This window comes from Pinus tabuliformis, chromosome Q (assembly GCF_031772625.1).
Source record: "Pinus tabuliformis cultivar Carrire ecotype Pingquan chromosome Q, CPIR1, whole genome shotgun sequence".
NCBI lineage: Eukaryota > Viridiplantae > Streptophyta > Pinopsida > Pinales > Pinaceae > Pinus > Pinus tabuliformis.
The window spans coordinates 399,691,731-399,714,287 of NC_142296.1; the positions used below are offsets into that span (position 1 = coordinate 399,691,731).

Below are 22,557 nucleotides of genomic sequence, written 5' to 3' on the forward strand. Positions count from 1 at the left end.
GGCTTGATGAAAAACAATGAAGTTTCATTATTTACAATAACCAATTGCACTTACCTTAACTGCCTGTTTGCTGTATTTTCCAATCTCTGCATCATCACCTATCTACAACAAAGAGGTCAAAATATTATTAATATCTCAATTAATCAGGAAGCAATAAACCAAAATAATTTATTTTTATATTTAAAAGTATCACATCACAACCAGCAAGTTATCCACCTCAATCGCCTTTTCTAACTTATTTACCGCTTCCTCACTCCTAGAAACCCTATAAAAAGCCAAACAACCAGACATAGGCATCAGATCAAAGCCAACAATTTAATCTGACAAGTTGACAACTAATGGTTAGAATGCTTAATTATACTGTCTTTCAAACATCTTTGAAGGAAAGACATGAGGAAAAAAAGAATTACAATTTGGCAGGTATAATAAGAAACAATACAACATGATATGCAAATAGAGTGTAGTCTAACTATTCGACATTTTTGACCTTTTTAGAGCATATTTTTTGGTCAATTTTGCTCGAAATCTGGCAGTGATTTCTTGGAATAATAAGTTTGAGCTGTGTGATGTGCACAATCCATGTGCCCCAAAGGTTTTCAGGGCACTGAATCTATTTATGCATTCAAAAATGTGTTTTAAACAACGAAAATTCACAATTTCACAAAAAATTATATCGCTGGATTCCAGCCAAAAAGGCAAAAACATCGAATAGTTAGACTGCACCATAAAGTAGAACATAGACAAACTGCATCCTAATGAGACTGAGAACATGCCTTTCTCTAAGAAGTTCACTTTTCAAATATGGAGGCTCTCCATCAAAGACATAACTGCCACAGAAAATACAAAAATCTCACCACCAACCAAATCAAGCATTCAATCAATGAACCATTCTAATGAAAGACTAGAAGAGATTTGAGATCATGGAAACAATTTCTATCGAACATCCAAAGGTCCAACATTACACAAAGCTTCTCAAATATACAAGAAATGCATTCAACTTACGCAGGCTTCAGACCAGCTCGTAACAGTCTTGCTGTATTATAAAACATGCCCTGCAAATGACTACAATTATGGACATTATTTCCAATGTATTTTTTATTATTTGTGATGTAAGATATGGACCAGCTTGTGTATGCTGACAATCACTTCTTACAAGATCGTTATCAACTCTTCACTTCGAAAATAAACAATTTGCAGGTTGCCTCAAAAGTACAGTCATAACTCACACGTCAAAGGATACTAACCTTGTCACCTTACCATATTCATTTGTGAGTGTTCCATGGTCACTCCCACGAATAACAATCTGCCAAAGCATACATATGAAAAACATATCAGAATAATTTCACTACTTGATTGAAAAAAAACTCTTTAAAAATGAGTGTTTTATTTCACTGCTTGATAATAAATAATATATTAAGAATTAAGCAACATTGAGCAGGATGCAATTATGCAGACTACCCTCCCTACAGGCAAGAGAGCAAACCTATCCACCTTCACACCAATTGCAAATGAGTCTACATTTTTTTTTTCTTTTGAAGATGCCAATTCTGGCCGAAAACTGTGCTGCCAACAATATCTAAAAGTCTTGATCTGTCCCAAATGAAAGTGGTAGCATTCCCATTTTATGTGGTACAACATTATTGTTTCAATGTTTCCGTAAAAACAGATGCCTTCGACTCCATTGGCATTCCAGACACTTCTCCCAGACTGTCTGAGATTCTGACCATCCATCCATCCCCAGAATGATCCCTTTCCAACAAAGGGGAAGCAACAAAATGAATGGTGAAATCAGTAGCAAACCAATCGCAGAAGACTCTAGCAACCTTGCATACACAAATATAACAGCCTCCAATTTATGACAAACCAAACTAACCATTCATTCAGCCTGTGTGGTGGAACCTATACTTTAGGCTGTTATTAAGTACCATCCATCCAAGCACCTTAATATTGACTAAACAGTGGGAAAACTAGATATTTTGGCATCTCTTAAGCAACTTTTATTAAGTCAATTCACGAGTAGAAGATTTCATCAGATATTATGATAGAGCTCTTTAGTCCTGTATTACATAAAGGGTTCCCATAAGACCATTTTCAATCTAGATTCCTTCTAAATCAGTCCCTGAGCATTCAAATTCATCTTTAACTATCTAGAATCAGGAATAAGATAATATATTTTAAGGTGTGTTTTTCCCCCATTGCTAAGCTGGGACCAGCCCCAATGTTGGATGGAAGAACAATCTGACTAAAAGGCAGGTAATCGGATGCTTTGGAGAACTGCCAACTATTCTTAAAATTAATGGCTGTTGACAAAGACACCTCGCCAACTGCAGAAGACATTCTAGGCTGTCTCTTTCCTGCAAGAAAGAGGCATTAGACCAATCTGTTCCCTATCCATAACCATAAGCAAATTTCCTATAGTGGCATATCCCCATTATGGGATTTTGTTCCACAATAATACTCTCCTACCCGAGGATAATGTCCAAACAGCCTTTGACGACAGATCCCATCCACTTATGGGGATAGGAAAGTCTCAACATACCTCTTTGGACAGTAACTGCCAAGCCTGCAAAATGCTCCTAAGAATACCTGATTCAAAAAGTTTGAAGCAATGGCTCTACTAACAATACCACCTATCCCAAACAAACTTGTTATGCTCCCCGAATGACTAGCAATCAGAATGCATTGCCATACAAGAACCACCAGGTAGCTGTCCCACTCACTACCCTAGTAGATCATTTAGTTGCCAGACTATCATTTACGTGGTCTGAATTATTTTTCCTCAAAAACTATTTTATGTCCAGAAAATATTTTGCTCGATAAAATTTTGAAAACTGCTGGAAAAAAATACACAGGTATTTTTAACTTCAGAAATAAAATTGCAACAGAAATCAAATAGGAAAATCAACCACGAACAGCAGAAATTATGCCCAAACAAATTCCCCTTCGTTTTATTAAATCTAGAAAATTAGGGCCTTGACCCACAGAAAATACAGCACAATTGGAACCTGAATTTCGGCCCACTGGAATTTTGGCCTCTAGAGAAATTTGACCGTCTAGAAATTCGGCCTCACTAGAAAAATCGACCCTAGAAATCTCAGCTCCTCCACCTGCAAAAATTGGCCTCCTCATTCTCCACCTGTACAGTCCCTTGCACATAAGAAAACTCAACCTCCCTCAGTTATCAAACCTGGCTGAAAATAATAGGCTTCTCTTCACGATTCCAACCCAGTATTGCACAATCCTTCCCCCCCCCCCCCCACCACACCAAGGATCCACGGCCGGAACCATGTCCCATACAGATCCTTGGGCAATCCTCTGACGAAACCGCGGATCCAAAAATCGGATCCGTGGTTCCGCTGTTTTGAGGTGATTCCATGAAATCCGGAACCACGCAGGCCCGATCCGCAGTTCCAGATTCCAAATCCACGGATCCGGAAAAGGATCCGCTACAGACCTGTGGAGGTTTGGGCACGGATCCGCGCGGATCCGGAGGGAAACGAGCAGTTCAGCAGGTGCCCACTTTCTAATTTTTTTCTTTGATTTGAGTTGGGTTGGGGCTTCCTGGACACTTCCAAGGTGCTCCCTTGATGTTCCTTAGATGCTTCCTAGATGCTCCCTGATGGTAATGTTAAATTCTTGAAGTAAAAGTGGCATTCTCCTTTATCTTTCATTTACTTAAATTTTTAACATTACCATGAAATGAATTACAATGTTTGAGAGTTGTTTCAGCCTCATCGGACTTCATATGGAGAAAAACAATTTCATATCCTATTCAAAATTCAGCAGACTTAACAATTTTCAAGAGTTCGGGGTCAATGGGATTGTGGCATTTCATTAGATTATCTCATGTATGAGAGTATGTGATGTTGATTTGGGGTAGCATTGGATGTGCTCTAGCCATGAAATTCGGTGGAGAGGTTGGAGCACATGAGATCTCCAATACCCAAAAAGGGTTTGGGCAGATTCTAAACAGTTTGAAAAATATTAAAATAATTAATATTTTTAATGGAGTCCCTAAGTCTAAACTTAGGGAAATTAAAATATTAATGTGGATTAATATAAAATTGTGTTAGAATGGTCCAAAAGACATGGATCAAGCCAGATCTAATCTTAGCCGTTGATTAGGAACTTAATCTCAGTCGTTGATATCTCAACGACTATGTTGCAGGAAACGTGGTATAGAGGTCCGTTTCCGTACGGAAACAGGTACGAAACGCGGAAACGCGTTTGGTACGGCCGTGAAACGCGTTTCCGGCCATACTGCCACGTTTCCCGAAACGGAAACGTGGCCAGTACGGCCGGAAACGCGTTTCAGGGCCGTATGACCCACGTTTCCTCATTAACTTGTGTTTTTTTTTTAATTTGTTTTTTAATTTACTTTTAGGGTATGTTAGTGACTTCTTGTTGCTTCTAGATGCGTGTCTAAAGTTATAAAAGTGAATTTTTGCCCTAGTGTTGATATGCAGTTCATCAGGGAGTTTGAGGGATATGCAGTTCATGGTAATGTTAAATTATTAAAGTAAAAGTATTCTCCTTTATTTTTCATTTTCATCCTTTTACTTAAATTTTTAACATTACCATGAAATGACTCAGGATGTTTGAGAGTGGTTTCGCCCTCATTGGATTTCATATGGAGAAAGTAGAATTTTAGATCTCACTCAAAATCCAGCAGACTTATTTGTTTTTCAGGATTTCAGGATTGGAGGGATTGCAATGTTTCCATTAGATTTTATCATGTACTAGTGTATGGAACTTGTATTTAATCAAGAGAACCAAGCCCTCTATGCAGGGGAAACTCCCAATAATCAAGATCATGTAGGGTACTAGGGTATGAAACGTGTATTTAATCAAGAGCACTAAGGTCGTTCGACTATGTAGGAGGAGACTCCCAATACAATAGTGGTCCTTCTAAAGAATGGGATGTGGATGCAGAAAATCCTGATTTGGATCTCTCTCTTGCAGCCTTATAGTCTTTATTGTACTTGCAGCCTCATATATTAATATAAATAAAGGCTGATTTTGAGATTTGGATATATAATAAAGGTTGCTTTTGGATATTCCGATATTTTTATTTTCATTATGTGATCATTCATGAGTAAATGTGATGTAAATTAAATCTTAATGTTTAAGTGTAATAAATTATAATGTATCATTTATGCTTTATGATTGCACATATATATATATAGATATATATATATATATATATATATATATATATATATTCGCGTTTCCCCGTTTCCAAAATTTGGGAGGTCGCGTTTCGTATCGCTTCTCGTTTCAGAAACTCGTAGCCATTTCCCCATTTCGTGCAACTTATCTCAACGAGAAAAGTATAAGAGGAGGCTCGAGGGTCACTTGGAGAGCACACCAAATGATTAGTCATTCTATTATCAAGAGCGGGGTTCGCTAAGAGAGATAGAATCGGTGATCAGAGTTGCAGTTGAGGGGCAGTGAGTACAGAGAGACAGAGAGGCAGAGATAGTGTCGGAAGATCAGCGCAAGAGCCAGAGAGAGTGACGCAGTAGCAGCCAAGGCCAAGCAGAGGCAGCCAGGAGTTGCGCAGTGCTTCAGAGAGGCCAGCATTGCTGACGTAAAGGGCCAGAAGGCTGACGCAGGCCCTCCTAAGGTTGACGCAGGCCCATTCAAGGTGACACAAGGCCAGTGCTAGGCAGAGAAAGGCTGACGCAGTCCAGAAAGGTAGACGTTGGGTTTCTGGGGCAGATTGGAGCTGAGGAGCTGCCAGAGGGTTTATCCGGGGTTTCAGCCGGGACATTTGTCTCAAACTAAGAGGTACTACTGCCAAGGGCATTCTCTATTGGGTAAGCCAGATTTGGCACCCAGATTGTACTCTAAAATTGCTTAATAAGAAAACCCTCAGATAGTTGCACCGGTTTTCCCGCATTGGGTTTTTCCAGGGACATTGGTCCAAAAATAACGGTGTCATTTTGTGTGCTTGTATCTGTTTCCTTCAGTTGATGATCTGTAATATGTTGAGCATGCACTAGTGTTTATTTTTAGTATTTACATTGTAAATAACTTGTTAAGTAACGGAACAAGTAGGTAGGAATAAATCAGTAAAGTGCATGGAGGGTTTCTAACTGGTAGACTTAGAAACTTCAACATGGTATCAGAGCGTGGTTGCAGATCACAGGAGAACTGAGGACATCTGCCGAGAGAAGCAATGGTAGCAGAAAATAGTTGTCCCGAGTGACAAAAGCTATTTCTAGCAGAGCAGCAACAAGGGAAGGGTGACGCAGTGCCTACGTCATCAAGGGTGAGCCAGGAAGAGGCAACGCAGAGGCTAAGGGAGGCAAAGGGAGACTCATGCACAGCCACGCAGAAGCTAGGAGGGTTGAAGCAGTTGGCTTAGGAGGCCGAGTTGCTGGTGTCGGGATTGCGCAAAGCCTAGGAGCTCTCACCTTCAGGTTGCTGGGGTTTAAGAGGCTGTGGGAAAGTTGCAGAGTGGAGCTGTTGGGGTACTGTAGTCAAAATAGTACCTAACAGGGCAACGAGGAGGGAGTTGCTACCGAGGGTTTCTAGCCAATAAATCTAGATCAGTGGTGCAGTTGCACAGACGATAAGAGTAGGTGGCATCTCAACATTCGTAGAAGTATTTCCAGGAGGGAAATCGAGACTCGGAGGGAGTCACATCGAAAACTTCCAAGAGGGAAGTAGAAGAGCAGCATGGCACTACATGGAGTAAGAGACCAAGACAAATTGGACGGAGCCTCAAACTTCATAGTCTGGGAGGCTAGAATCTTATCCGTACTTGACAGAAATCGTGTCAAGCACTTCACCTTGAGGACGATAGCGATCCCAGTTGACCTAGCTGATAACAACAAGTACAAGGAGGCAATGGCGAGGGCCAAGAGCATCATCCTTGACAGGGTCAAGGACCATGTAGTACCACACATTGCCGAGAAGGAAACGACAAATGAGATGTGGAAGGCCCTAAAGAAATTGTACCAGCATACTTTTGTGCAGAGAAGGATGTTACCAGAAAATCAGATGAGGTCATATCAGATGAAGAAGGGAGAACCAATCGACACCTTCCTCAGAGGACTGAATGAGATCCAAGATCAGTTGACTTCCATAGGAGCCACGCTGGATCAAGAATTGATGGTGAGGACATGTTAAAATTGGCCACTAGGGCCAATCTCCATGTGGGTCATCTTATTTATGGCCGCTGATATTTTTCTTGGATCCCTCTCATCGAGAGGTGTATGATTGATCTAAAGATCATTTGATTCCGACAAGTATTCATGGAGATATGAATTTATTTGTGTTATGGGACAATTCGTCAAGGTCGGCCAGCAACCAAATTGCCCCCACTTGTGCTCATGTTTTAGTATAAATAGAGGTGCCTTGAAGGTCATTTGCACACACACTTCTTGTGATCTCTTCCTCTCCACTTGTCTTGGGTTTTGGTGGGAGGAGAGATCCTAAGAAGACAATGTTGCCCTAATGGAGAAGATGCCCTAAAACGCAGTAATGAAGATGATGCCCTAAAACATAGTCATGGAGAGGATGCCCTAGCTCAACGATGTCATGGAGAAGGCATGCCCTAGATCTGAACGCTGCCATGAGAAGGAAGAGTCTTGGACATGCCCTAGCCGCAGTCAAGAGGGGCAGTAAAAGTGTAAGCCCTCAACGCAGCCAAGAAAAGGGTCTTCTGTCTAAGGGAGTTTCAACGCTATCCAAGGAGCCCTAAAGGAAGCCCTAGCCGCAGAAATTAGGAGGACATTTGCAGCCCTATGGACGCTGTTAAGAGGGATATGCCATGCCCTCATCCACTATGCTAAAAGAATCAAGGACGCAGTCAAAGGAGGTCTTAACTTGTAAAAGACTTTGCTGTCATGAGGAAGCCCTACTGCCTAAACTGCTGATCTAAATCAAGGCAGCCCTAAACGCTGTCTTTAAAAGATGTTCTAGCCGCAGTAGGAGGAGAGTCCTAGCAACCATTAAGGGAGAGGTATTGTTGTTGTGAAAGGAAGGTTTGATCACAGTCATAGAAGGCCTATTTCAGTAGTCAAAAGAACCTCAACCACAACAAGAAAGAGATTGATCAGCGTGTACATTTGAGCGCTGTTTCAGGGGTCAAATTAAAGGGTTGAACTGCTTGCTGGTAGGAGGTTTGCGTGAGCTGTTGCTAGAAGGATATCAGCCACTCTATAGGTTCTCATAATCATGCTCTAAGGATTGTTGTATGCCACTTGAATGGCACTGTAATAAGAAGTGAGCATAGACATAGTTCAGTCATTGTTTAGGGCTTGAAGGCTACTCTGAATTGTAAAGGAAATGATATTTCCTTGGAGATTAATTGCAGTCAAATCTGGGTAGATTTTAAGGACTGTTAGGAGACTGCACCTTGGACCTGTTAAAGGAGTCTAGCTGCTCTGCTAGGCTGTAAGCCATAGCACGCAGCTAAGACTGGTGAGTGTAATGGCATGATGGATGCATCATGATGGGTGCAGCATTGGGTGCAGCTCAATGATGGGAGCAGCACTGTGATGAGAGCAGCTCAGTGATTAAGTGCAGCACAGTGACAAGTGCAACATCATGATAAGGTGCAGCGGTATGATGTGTGCAGCATGGTAATGAGGTCCAGCATGATGATTGAGTGCAACACAGTGAGGTGCAGCACAGTGATGGAGTCACCTTGGATCAGTGGAAGTAGTATGCCTTCTACTCAGCTCAGATCAGCTACCTCATATGCTATCTTCTTAGAGAAGATCTCTGCTCTTATTTAGATAAGTCAATATGTTGACTTTTGATGTATATGTACTATCTCTCTCTGTTGAACCATTAAAGAACATATAAGAAGAATTGATCAAGGGTTTCCCCACATTGGGGTTTGTCCCTGGCTAGCGCCACATCGTGTGTCCTCTTGTCTTGGCTTGTCTTTTGCGATTTATGTTTATGTTCTATCTGCAGTTTACTTTAATGCTGATGTGATTGCTAATCTGGAAAAAATATTGAGCTAACTCTGAAAATTGAAATAAATTGCTCTAAGCATAGAACATACCTAAATTTAACAAGACAGCCCTGAATGCAATCTCATAAGACTAGGAGGTATTTGTCCAGAGTATACTGGGCAGAGGGACCCTTCCACCTTGGGAGGAGATGTGGGCGGCTCTTCACCAAGAAGAGATCAGATCGCAGACCAAGGCGGGAAGCAGCAGTAAGGGGATCAGAGTCAAAAAGGAGGAGGAGGAAGATGTTTCCTAGCATCTGAGGGAAAGCAAGAAAAATGGAAGAAGAAGGATCTCTCCAAGATCAAGTGCTTCCACTGTGGGGAGCTGGGTCATTATGTGACCTAGTGTCCAAGGAAGAAGAGTAAGGGAGAGTCTTCCGAGACTAAGGCAGCGCCAACAAGGGCAGAGAAGGATGTGGAGACAGACGATGACCGTGCCATGAGTGCACACGCGCCACTTGAGCGGAAGTGGGGAGACATCGAGTTGTAGTCAGGCGGACTACAGGCGATGAGGGGCAGGATCCTCGAGGTACCCAGCCTCTTGGATTAGACCTTGTTACGGGAGCCTCGAAGAGGAGTAGTAGGGCTGGCGGATGTGGCTAGAGACAGATGCGGATGGAGCGGCAGAGAGAGCTACAGTGCAGGATTCCCAGGACAACGCAAGGCTAGCAGGCTACAACAGTGCGAGAGGCATGGGAGTGTTGCACCAGTGCAGGATGGCACAGAGAGGTGTGCAACGGTGCAAGATGCAGGGAGTTGTTGCAGCAGTGCAGAGGTCAGAGAGGGAGCACTTGTCAGCGATAGAGGGAGTTTTAGCATCGAGGGTGTCTCTAGCCTGATAGAGATGTCAGAGTTGGGAGATCAATTACTTACTTCTCAGTAACTGAGTTGCAGTGCAGCAGTGGGCAGCACAACGCAGCATGATGAGAGGAGATGTAGTGCGGTTGCAACAGTGGCAGTGGCAGAGCCATGAGCAGCAGTACAGATGCAGAGGGAGTTTCCGTACAGATGCAGCAGTGGCAGTGGCAGAGCCATAGGCAGCAGTACAGGATGCAACAGTGCAGAAGATGATGGGCAACAAGCCTAGCATCAGCACAGGAACCGATGCCGGATGATCAGGGTGATACTCAGTGAGGAGTATTGCTAGAGCACAGTCCTTGCTAAGAGGGAGTTTTGATTTGGGATAGCCTCAGATGTGCTCTACCCACGAAATTTGGTGGAGAGGTTGGAGCACATGAGATCTCCAATACCCAGAAAGGGTTTGGGCAGATTCTAAACAGTTTGAGAAATATTAAAATAATTAATATTTTTAATGGAGTCCCTAAATCTAAACTTAGGGAAATTAAAATATTAATGTGGATTAATATAAAATTGTGTTAGAATGGTCCAAAAGACATGGATCAAGCCAGATCTAATCTTAGCCATTGATTAGGGACTTAATCTCGGCCGTTGATATGTCAACGAGAAAAGTATAAGAGGAGGCTTGAGGGTCACTTGGAGAGCACACTAGATGATCAGTCATTCTATTCTCTAGAGCGAGGTTTGCTAAGAGAGATAGAATCAATGATCGGAGTTGCAGCTGAGGGGCAGTGAGTACAGAGAGACAGAGAGGCAGAGATAGTGCTGGGAGATCAGCGCAGGAGCCAGAGAGAGTGACGCAGTAGCAGCCAGGGCTCACGCAGGGCCACGCAGAGGCAGCCAGGAGCTGCGCAGTGCTTCAGAGAGGCCAGCGTTGCTGACGCAGAGGGCCAGAAGGCTGACGTAGGGCCTCCTAAGGCTGACACAGACCCATTCAAGGTGACGCAGGGCCAGCGCTGGGCAGAGAGAGGTTGACGCAGTCCAAAAAGGCAGACACTGGGGTTTCTGGGGCAGATTGGAGCTGAGGAGCTACCGGAGGGTTTATCCGGGGTTTCAGCCGGGACATTTGTCTCAGACTGAGAGGTACTACTGCCAAGGGCATTCTTTGTTGGGTAAGCCGGATTTGGCACCTAGATTGTACTCTGAAATTGCTTAATAAGAAAACCCTCATATAGCTGCACCGGTTTTCCCACATTAGGTTTTTTCAGGGACATTGGTCCAAAAATAACGGTGTCATTTTGTGTGCTTGTATCTGTTTCCTTCAGTTGATGATCTATAATATGTTGAGCATGCACTAGTGTTTATTTTCAGTACTTACATTGTAAATAACTTGTTAAGTAACGGAACGAGTAGGTAGGAATAAATCAGTAAAGTGTCTGGAAGGTTTCTAACTAGTAGACTTAGAAACTTCAACATGTGATTGCCATTTAATCAAGAGCACCAAGCCCCATATATACCCTAGAGTTGGTGGTGTTGATTGTTGAAGTCCTTTGTCATGGCCTTAGCAAAAAATTACCTTTCAATCAAGTCAAAATCATTGATCAAGCATGTTAAGCTTTTTTTACCATATTTTAGGGCTTGGATAAGGTAGTTTGATTAAAATTGGGCAATGTTGACAAATATCCCTAGACAATCGAGGTAGTGGCAAAGGCTAGACAAGAGGAGAAAAATGTAGATTCTAGATGGTTGATGCATCTAGATGGTTGATGCTCGAATAATTAATCATTGGTGTACAATGGATGCCATATCTATCTTGATTTATGTACAAATATGCATGTTTTCATATCTTCTACAACTAATTTGGTATTTTGGATGGTTTTTTTAATATAAATGCAAAAAAAATATAATATATATATATATAGTAGACACTTCTGAGACATTTCACTTCCTAGATTTTTGGAAAATGACACTTCTGACGCTTCGCTTCCAAAAAACATCCCCGCTTCGTGCAACATTGTTTCAACCTGCTCCAAAAACTCGACCTCTTCAACAAGCTAGACCTCTCTAAATTTCACTCTGGAAAATTCCTTGTTGCACACCTTTCCCTTCTCTTTAGTCCTTGAGTCTCTCTCTCATTGAGAAAATCACTCTCTCAATCACAATGTGTCTTTCACCTCTCCCTTAGACTTATTTTATAATTTCATTAAGCCAAATCCCTAACCCTAATCTCCTAAGTGATCAATGGCTAGGATTAGATCCTAAGCCTCACTTGAGATCAATAGTAGAGATCAAATCTAAGTCACTTAAATAATTTAAATATTATCCTTCGAAACTTGGCTTAATAGTCAAGATTGATTAATTAAATAATTAATGTACATTTCCCCTAAGCTAAACTTTGAAAATAAATCATAATAATCACTTACTCCTCTCAAGCAAGCACCTATAGAGGCAATCTATCATCTTCTGCATGCTAGACATTGAGCCTATGCAAAAAGCAATTGTCTAAGATAAAAGCATCAACACCCCTCCTATCGAGGAAGGTATTCTAGCACACCCCCTACTTAGCTTTATAGAAAACAAACTTCCCCTTTACCAGGGGCTTGGTCATAATATCTGCAACCTGCTCATCTGTGGATATGTATTATATATTGGAGCTTCACAACTCCCCTTTGGACCTTGTCTCTAATGAAGTGATACCAGCTCTTTGTATGCTTGGACCTATCATGAAACACTAAATTCTTAGAGAGCTTGATGCAACTCTGACTTTCAGTGAATCATCGTCGAATCCAACTCAAGACCAAACAACACTATGAACATCTTGGGAAGCCAAATGGCCTCAAAACTAGCCAAACTCGCAGGCATGCACTTGACCTCTGCTAAACTGAGTGCCAATAAACTCTGCTTGCTAGAAAACCATGAAATCACTATCAATCCCAAACAAAAGTAACACCCATAACTGCTCTTCCTGTCCACTACACTCTCAGCCTAGTTTGATTCTATATAACCTACTAACTACACTCCACCACTCCTGACATACCTGAGTCCATACTCCATTGTATCTCGAAGATACCTGAGCACATGCTTCACTGCCACTGCCACCGAATGAACCCTCCTCGAATCCACCATAAACTAACTTAGTGTATTCAAAGCAAAGCAAATATCTAGACTAGTGTTCACCAAATACATCAAAGAACCTATCAGCTACCTGTAAGAAAGATGTCATCCACATACAGCACTAAAATGAATGGATCATCTCAAACAAGTGTGCAATACAAGCTGGGATCTGCCTCACTCTTCATAAAGCCCATACCTCGCAAATACCCATCAATCCTTGAGTACCATGTTGTAGGAGCCTATTTGAGACCATATAACTCCTCCTTCAACCTACACAAATGTGATTCTCTCTTATGCACTTCAAATCCCTATGGTTGTTTTGTGTACACCTCCTCCTCAATAACCCGATTGAGGAAAGTTGTCTTCACATCAATCTAATGTACCCCATCCCATCTCTGAAGCGATATATATAACAACCCTAATAGATGTGTATCTGGCTACTAGAGTGAATGTCTCCTCATAATCCACTCCCTCCTTTTGGGCGAACCCTTTGGCCACAAACCTAGCCTTGTACCTCTCGATGATGCCATCCACAATGTGTTTTGTTTTCAAGATCTGTCTCAAACTAACCATTAATTTCTCCTCTAGCCTCGACACAACATCCCACACATGATCGAGGCATACTCATCCACCATGGCATCTCTCCCAACCTGTTGGCCTACTGCCTCCTAATTATTGTTAGGCTCAAAGTCAATGATGTCACTCATGAGCTCCAAGTAACAGAGAAATTGTCTCGATGGTCTACTATCCCTAAAAGTGTTCCTAGGAGCCTCAACGTGCTTCTAAGCATCTCTCAGTGTCTGCTCAATCCATCTCGGTCTCCTCCTCACAGAAGTAGAAGTTGCCTCCTACTCCTCTTGACCAGAAGATCGAGTACTTGTTGTTGGTGCTGTGAAAAATCCTTAAACACGAGAATCCCTACTATAGCAACTAATGATATTTCTCCTAATTGTTAGATTTACATGAACAATTTATTTGCAGTTTCCTACAGCAAACATCGAAATACACACACTGCAGCCTACACCATTTAAAATAATATGCTGAAGTAAGAAACTGAACAATAGAGAAAAGATACAACACAAGTGACACAATTGTTTTTGGACAAACGTCCCCTGAAAAACCCAATGCTGGAAAACTAGTGCAGCAGATTTGAGGGTTTTTATTATGAAACAGAAGTTATTTCTGAATACAACCTCTGGATGCCTTGGTGGCAATCGAGTGCAGAGAATATCACTCGGCAGATGAAATTAGTGAGGTTACCTCACTCTACACTGCAAATCTCGGTTGATCCCCCAGCTAAACTAACGAGTCACCGACTACTTTTGCACTACCTCTGCGTGGGCTTGCGTCAGCCTCTAAGGCACTGTGTCACTTCTGTTGGGAATCGATTTGCTCTCTAGAGTTGATTCCAGCCCTCCGGCTCAGAACGTCAGCCTCCCAGCAAATCTTGGACTTTTGCATGAAGGCTTCTGCGCTACTTTGCGTCGGCCCTACGTGAGCCCTTCTTGGCTCTACATCACCCTCTCTGCCAACTACGTTGCCTCCTTTGTGTGTCTCTCTGCCTCTCTACTGAGTATTCTTGGCTCCGGAGAAGATCCTCCAGCCAAAACTCTCTTTGCCCCTCTCTGCGTGATCACTACGAAATCACTGCGCTGCCTTTAGCTTCAGCAATTCGATCTAACTGATCAACTCTTGGTGTGTCTTCCAAATGACCCTCAAGCCTCCTTAAATAATCTCCTCGTTGACATTCAACGACCCAGATTAGAAGATAATTAATGGTTAAGATCATTTATGCTTGATCCTCGTCTTCTTCTAGAAGTTACACCCACAGTTAGATTAATACCCATTAATTGTTTTAATTTCCTAAGTTTAGACTTAGGGTCCCATTAAAAATAATAAATTATTTTACTAAAATTGTCTCTGAGTGGAATTTCCCAAAACCCTTTTTGGGTTCTTTGGATTACTTGTGCCCAAGCCTCCTTGCAAAATTTGAGACTTAGAGCACATGCGATGCTACCAGAAATCAACACTCCCTCTTAGCGAGGAATATGCTCTAGCAATGCCTCCCACTGAAGCATCACCCTGACTTCACAACATCATCCTATGCGCTGCTAATGTCTAACAAGTTGTCCACCAACTACTACGTTGCTTCTGCAACTGTATTGTTGTTGACACTGCCACTGTCAACACCGCATTCATACTACATCTCCCTCTGAATTTATGCATTTGTGTTGTTGTTGCCACTGCCACTGCCAACTGCCCCTTCACTGCAAATTGTTGTTGCTAATGCATCAACAACGGAAAAGCATCCCAAATTACTGAAAAAGTGTTCAGCATAGATCGATGCTGAAGCTATGACTACTGCTAGTCCCACGCTATCCCTCTGAAGCCACTCCATTGTTGCTGCTGCTACTACTGATACTGCATTGTGCCTCCCTGCACTACTGTAACTCTACACTACGCTGCTCAATATTTGGCGTTCTATCCACTGCATATGTTGCTCCAACACTCCTCTACACCAACTGACACTTAGTTCATTGTGCTACTATTGATCTGGGCTCCCGTAGCAAGGAATTGATCCGAGAGGTGGACTCCTCAAGGATCATGCCCATCTGTAGCTCTTTCGAACTACAGCGCCAAATCAGCCAACCTCCCTCGTGGAGGTATCTCGGCTGTCATGGCTATTAATTTTAGGTATGTTCTATGTTGATAGCAAATTTACTTCAATTTTCCATATTAGCTCAATATCAATTCCAGATTAGCAATCACATTTAGCATGATAGTAAAATGCAGATAGAACATAAACATAAATCGCAAAAGACAAGTCAAGACAAGAGGACACAAGATGTGCCAGCCAGGGATAAACCCCAATGTGGGGAAACCCTCAATTCTTCTTATATGTTCTTCAATAGTTCAGCAGAGAGAGATAGTACATATACATCAAAGGTCAACATTTTGAATTATCTAAATAAGAGCAGAGATCTTCTCTAAGAAGATGTCACATGAGATAGTTGATCTGGACACAGGTGATTCCCTCACCTAGTTGTACCTATTTGTGTTGCACCCAATCATCATGTTGGACCTCATTACTATGTTGCACACATCATACCATGTGCATCATCACTATGCTGCACCATGTTGCACCATCACTTAATTGTACCTCATCATTGGCACTATGATGCACTACTCACAGTTGTCTCTAACACCATGCAGCATCCAACTGTTGCTTCTAAAACATGTTGCGCCATGCACCTTACAACACCATGTTGTTGCAATCAATGTTTTAAAAACTGGAACTGGTGACCGAACTGGCCCACCTAATGAACCGGATTACCAACCATAACCGGTCGAACCGGGACTGGTTAGGTCTAAAAGAACTAGTTTTAGAAAAATACATTAAATAATTAATTTTTAATGAAAAAAACTATTTTTAAGATTTAAAACCATGATTCCAAGCCAATAGAGACAAAATATGCAAATATTGCTCATTTATATACCATGTAAAGGTGAATATATCAAAATGGCACCGAGTGCAATACATATCATCGACAAAATACATAAGCAATGAGGCTCTAAATGGCCTCTAGATTGCAAAAACAAAGCCTACAAACTATGGGGCCAGTGGCCTACTACAAGACTCAAGTCTACATATATGATAATAGTGATCAACATTATCACTTCAAACTTCTCATGAGTCATCATGATCAAACTCAGTTGGTTGAGTCTCAACTCCCAAACTTTGCAGTCACAAACTTCTCTATTGGTTGAGTGACTTGAGTCTCAAACTTCTGAAGGTATTCTGCCCTAATATGCCCTATTACTTCATTTGGTGCTCCACATGGCTTCACATGGCCTCCTATCCCAGCCAAGTGTTGCTTGAACCTGTTAATACCCCCTCCTTCAATGGATTTTTGGGAATATTTGCAGATCATTTTGCCATCAATCATATCACAATGAGCCCATGCAGTATCTTTGGCTTTTGGAGGCATAATGACTACTACTTTCTCTATTGTTCCACTACTCCAGCAAAAACTCAACACTCTCCAAGCTTCCAAGCAAACTCACAAACACTCCAAATGAGATGTGTGAGACAAATGAGAGGGAGAAGGGCCTCTTAAAGGCTTGGAGAGGGTGTTTTTGGAGGGAAAGGACCCTTACTTTCCCTCCCAAAACCCTAAACCACCTTAAATAAGTTGTTGTGTGGGTCCTCCGCGAGCATGGCAGGTAATCGGCTGGTTTAGGACGGAACCGGCCCGTTCCGATTAGGGCTAAAAATCGGCCAAATGACCTTGCTGACCGGGTTTTTCAGCCGGTTCCGACCGGTGGCCTTGTTGACTGGCCGGTTTGACCGGTTACCGGTTAGGACCGACCAGTTTTAAAAACACTGGTTGCAATATACCATGTTGTTGCACCCATCACATCATGTTGCACCCCTTTTGAGGTATTCAACACTCCATGTTAACCCAACACGTGGCTCCCACAAGCTGCTCCGAATCTGATCCAAATCTGGTCAATATCCTAGACCCAAAGTACCTCTAACACTGCTCCAAATCTGCTTGACACTTTGTTGTTCCTAACTGTTCTGGTTAGGGCACTTGGGCATACTGCTGCAGCCCTAAACTCCTCTCAACAGTCCTCGAACAGCCCTCCAAAAACTACGGACTAGGCAAGGAGAGATGCTCCTCCTCCATGCTGAAGGTAAGGGCTCAAGACAACCCTCAAATCTGCCCACGCTAGATTAGCAGTACTGTTGTCCTGGTTAGGGCAAGTGCGTGCTACAACTTCCCTTCATAAACCGACTTGACAACCCTCTCTTTGCTGCGGCATAGGCTAGGAGGTACACCTTTGTAGGTTGTTGTTCTGGGCAATTGCCATCCCTTAACAACCCAAATTTAGGCCTGCGACCTAACTCAACTGGCTGCAGCTCTCCTATAGCCCACCAAAACAACCCTCATCCTGGCCCTAAAACAGTCTACAATACTCTCAATAGTCTCGGTCTTCCTCCAAGGGACCTCAGCCCCTCTCCCAACAACTTGGACCCTGAAAAACAGCTAGTTTAGACCATGTTACTCCTTCCTCATTATTGTTGCGGCTAGGGCACAAGAGAATCACTGCGTTTAGGGGCATCATTGTGACTGTGTTTAGGGCTTCATTGTGACTGCGTTTAGGGCTTCTCCATGGGGCAGCATTAAGGCCTCTTGAGGCTGAGATAAGGGCTGTCCTCTATGACAGCATAGAGCTTTCTCGTCTCCTAAGATAGCGTAGAGCCTTCTCCATTAGGGCAACGTTGACTCTTAGGATCTCTCCTCCCACCAAAACCCAAAGACAAGTGGAGAGGAAGAGATCACAAGAAGAGTGTGTACAAATGACTAGCAAGCCACCTCTTTTTATACTAAAACGTTGAGCACATGTGGGGGCAATTTGGTTGTTGGCCGACCTTGACGAATTGTCCCATAACACAAATAAATTCATATCTCCATGAATACATGTCGGAATCAGATGATCTTTAGATCAATCCTACACCTCTCGACGAGAGGAATCCAAGAAAAATATCAGCTGCCATAAATAAGATGACCCACATGGAGTTTGGCCCTAGTTGCCAATTTTAACACTCCCTCTCAACTAGGGAGAACTCCATCTGCTAATCCATTTGCCAAACTGTACTATCTCTTCCATCAGTGCCCTGCACTGCTCTGCTCTGCTCTGTTGAACTATGAAGAAGAAGAAATGATCGAGAATGTATCATACCATCCTCTACTGACCCGAAGTCAATCCCATATAAAAGAGTGTCTCATACCACTCTTACTGATCCGAAATCAGTTCCAAATAAAGAGAGTGTATCATACCACTCTTACTGATCCGAAATCAGTTCCAAATAAAGAGAGTGTATCATACCACTCTTACTGATCTGAAATCAGTTCCAAAAGAGAGTGAGTTATATCACTCTTACTGACCCAAAGTCAGTTCCAATTGATCCCAAATCAATATCATCCTAGCATAGGGAGTACGATAGTAACACGATGCGTCCATCGGTACTACTATGGTCCCTATCCTCATTTCCCTACTCATTGGCCAGATGAGAGGTACTTCCCATGAGTCCCAGACTGCATGGGTAGGATGTCTCAGTAGGAGAAGGATGAACCACTCATCCTGCCTACATGTCGCCAGGGGTATCCCAAGGGAAGGCTGAACCACTCACCCTGTACACAACAAATCACTAGGGGAAGGCTGAACCACTCACCCTATGACTGTGTCTCGGCAGGAAAAGGATGAACCACTCATCCTGCCTACATGTCGCCAGGGGTATCCCAAGGGAAGGTTGAACCACTCACCCTGTACACAAAAAATCACTAGGGGAAGGCTGAACCACTCACCCTATGACTGTGTCTCGGCAGGAGAAGGATGAACCACTCATCCTGCCTACATAGCAAACCACTAGGGGAAGGCTGAACCACTCACCCTATGGTTGCTCATCGCTCCAAGATGTACCCCCAAGCCCCCCGGAGCTCCCAGAGCTCAATGTCCATATCATACAGGACCCTTAGGAGAGAGTCTCTCCACGACTCCTAGTCGTTCTCAAAAAGTCAAGAATTTGACCTTTCCCAGGGGCTTCGATAAAATATCAGCGACCTGCACATCAGTCCCAATGCGATGGAGCCTTCTTGCTCCTCGATGTACCATATCCCAGATAAAGTGGTACCTGATGTTTATATGCTTGGAGCGATCATAGAACACGGGATTCCTCAACAATCGAATCCCCCTCTAGTTGTCACAGAAGATCACGATGGTATCCAGCACGTGTCCAAATAGCTCACTGAAGAGCTTCCACAACCAGATAGCTTCACAGGAGGCCATACTCATAGCTATGTATCTGGCCTCATCGGTGCTCAAAGCAACCGACTTCTGCTTCCTACTCATCCAGGATATCGAAGCAAAACCCAAAGAGAACCAGCACTCAGAAGTGCTCTTGCGATCCTCCACACTGCCTACCTAATCAGCATCAAAATAATCATGCAACTTCACATTTCCGGCGATGTATCTTGATCCATGAGAGATTGTGCCCTAAAGATATCTCAAATGATTCTTGGCACCAATCCAGTGAGGCTCAACCCTATATGAGCTCAACCTGCTAACTGTAAAACATATATCCGGATGGGAGTTCACCAAGAACATCAATGCTAGTATGAGTTTATGAAACTTAGAGGCATTTCCCAAATCAGGTCCGGCATTACTACCACATAACTTCTTAAAGTTAGGCTTCATTGAGGTAGTCATGGGCTTGCAATTCACCATTCCAAATCCAGAATACAACTCCCTCTTACTTTTGCAAATGAGAGGATCTGCACCTGTCAAAAAGAGGTCATCCTCATAAGGTACCAGTATGAGAGGTTTATCATCCACAGCCTTAAAGCAATGGTTTGGATCGGTTTCACTCCTAGCGAGTCTCAGCTTTATTAGCTAGCGATCAATCCTCTCATATCAAGCCTGGGGTGCTTGCTTCGAGCCATAGAGGGATTTCTTCCACCTGTATACATGAGATTCCCAAACATGAATCTCAAACCCCTCAGGTTGTTCCAAACCTGTGGACTTGCTACATGAGGGGAATGGTCCCCTTGTAAGATTTTCCTTTGGTACATCTTGGACATGTACCTGCATGCTCTTCTTGAATTCAAGCTTCCCTTTCACCATTTACTCACATCGGATAGGGCCTTATAATGAGGATGGGAAAACCTCCAGTGCCATTGAAGAGATGTGTCACAGACATGGTCCCCAATGGACTTCCTGCAACTTGAAAAAGCATCTTTGAAAATTCCATTTTTAAACACGTACCTTTCCATTGATGAATGCCACTTTGAAACCTTTGACTTCCATTTCCGAAATGGACACCAGGTTCTTCTTGAGATAAGGTACATGAAGAACTTCTTGTAAATGAATCATGTTACCCTCATTCAATTGAGGGATAACATTCCCTACACCCTTTCCAGGATAGGTGGCATTGACTCCAAGTATAATCCCCATGATTGTTTCCATCTCTACCAAATTAGAGAGAGCTTCCTTCTATCTAATGAAGTGCCTCAAAGCACTACAATCAATAAACCAAATTCCCAATGAGTCTGGAGGAGAAGTAGTAGAGAGGGCCAATATAAGATAATACTTCTTTAGCTTATCATAAACAACATTTGATTCTTCATACCTGGAGTCCCTTGCTTTCTTTGAAGAGTCGGCCATTTCCTTGATGACTTGCATTACCTGTCGTTCCTCTGATCATTGAAGATGTCCCTGGAATGATTGTTATTATCATCAAGTGATGTCTCCCTACCATTTGAACACTCCTTCGCATAATGGCCAAACTTATTGCAAGCAAGGCATCTGCCTTTCCTTCCACCCTTAGATCCATACTTCCTATTGAAGTGATCTTTAGGTAGGCCATCAGATGCTTCCGCTGTGCCACTCGAATATTATTCTCAACTTCAACTTCACCCTTGGTGAATTTGAAGAGGGATGAAGAACCCATTGAGCCTTTTTGTCCTTTCCAACTATCTTCGGTGATTGCTCTTTCACTCTTGCTTGGGCTTTGTCTTCACCTTAGCTCTAATACCATGTTAATTTTAGGTATGTTCTATGTTGATAGCAAATTTACTTCAATTTTCCATATTAGCTCAATATCAATTCCAGATTAGCAATCACATTTAGCATGATAGTAAAATGCAGATAGAACATAAACATAAATTGCAGAAGACAAGTCAAGACAAGAGGACAGAAGATGTGCCAGCCAGGGACAAACCCTAATGAGGGGAAACCCTTGATCAATTCTTCTTATATGTTCTTCAATAGTTCAGCAGAGAGAGAGATAGTACATATACATTAGAAGTCAACATTTTGACTTATCTAAATAAGAGCAGAGATCTTCTCTAAGAAGATGTCACATGAGATAGTTGATATGGAACCAGGTGATTCCATCACCTAGTTGTACCTCACTGTGCTGCACCCAATCATCATGCTGGACCTCATTACTACGCTGCACAAAATCATCATGTTGGACCTCATTACTATGCTGCACACATCATACCATGTGCATCATCACTGTGCTGCACCATGTTGCACCATCACTAAGTTGTATCTCATCATTGTGCACTATGTTGAACTACTCACAGTTGTCTCTAACACCATGCAGTATCCAACTGCTGCTCCTAAAACATGTTGCTCCATGCACCTTACAGCACCATGTTGCTGCAATATACCATGTTGTTGCATCCATCACATCATGTTGCACCCCTTTTGAGGTATTCAACACTCCATGTTAACCCAACACGTGGCTCCCACAGGCTGCTCCGAATCTGATCCAAATTTGGTCAATATCCTAGACCCAAAGCACCTCTAACACTACTCCAAATTTGCTTGACACTTTGTTGTTCCTGACTGTTCTGGTTAGGGCACTTGGGCATACTGCTGCAGCCCTAAACTACTCTCAACAGTCCTCGAACAGCGCTCCAAAAACTGCGAACTAGGCAAGGATAGATGCTCCTCCTCCACACTAAAGGTAAGGGCTCAAGACAGCCCTCAAATCTGCCCACGCTAGATTAGCAGTACTGTTGTCCTGGTTAGGGCAAGTGCGTGCTACAACTTCCCTTCATAAACCGACTTGACAACCCTCTCTTTGCTGCGGCATA

The 22,557-nt window shown here is 42.8% G+C and overlaps 1 protein-coding gene across 7 annotated transcripts in view; it reads right to left on the reverse strand.

The window, feature by feature from the left end:
• The window catches only part of LOC149219881 (flap endonuclease 1-B-like), a 345,427-nt gene that overhangs the window by 231,079 nt on the left and 91,791 nt on the right, over positions 1 to 22,557 (reverse strand). For 2 of the 7 annotated variants that reach the window (XM_089384507.1, XM_089384505.1), the window contains exons 3-7: positions 1,245 to 1,303; positions 1,003 to 1,062; positions 774 to 827; positions 217 to 265; positions 55 to 102 (exon numbers count right to left, since the gene is read on the reverse strand). In XM_089384507.1, coding sequence (XP_089240633.1) covers positions 55 to 102; positions 217 to 265; positions 774 to 827; positions 1,003 to 1,062; positions 1,245 to 1,303 — 270 coding nt within the window. Of the gene's footprint in view, positions 1 to 54; positions 103 to 201; positions 266 to 773; positions 828 to 1,002; positions 1,063 to 1,244; positions 1,304 to 22,557 lie in introns of all 7 variants that reach the window. The other 5 variants (XM_089384506.1, XM_089384504.1, XM_089384510.1 and 2 more) reach the window with 3 other exon arrangements.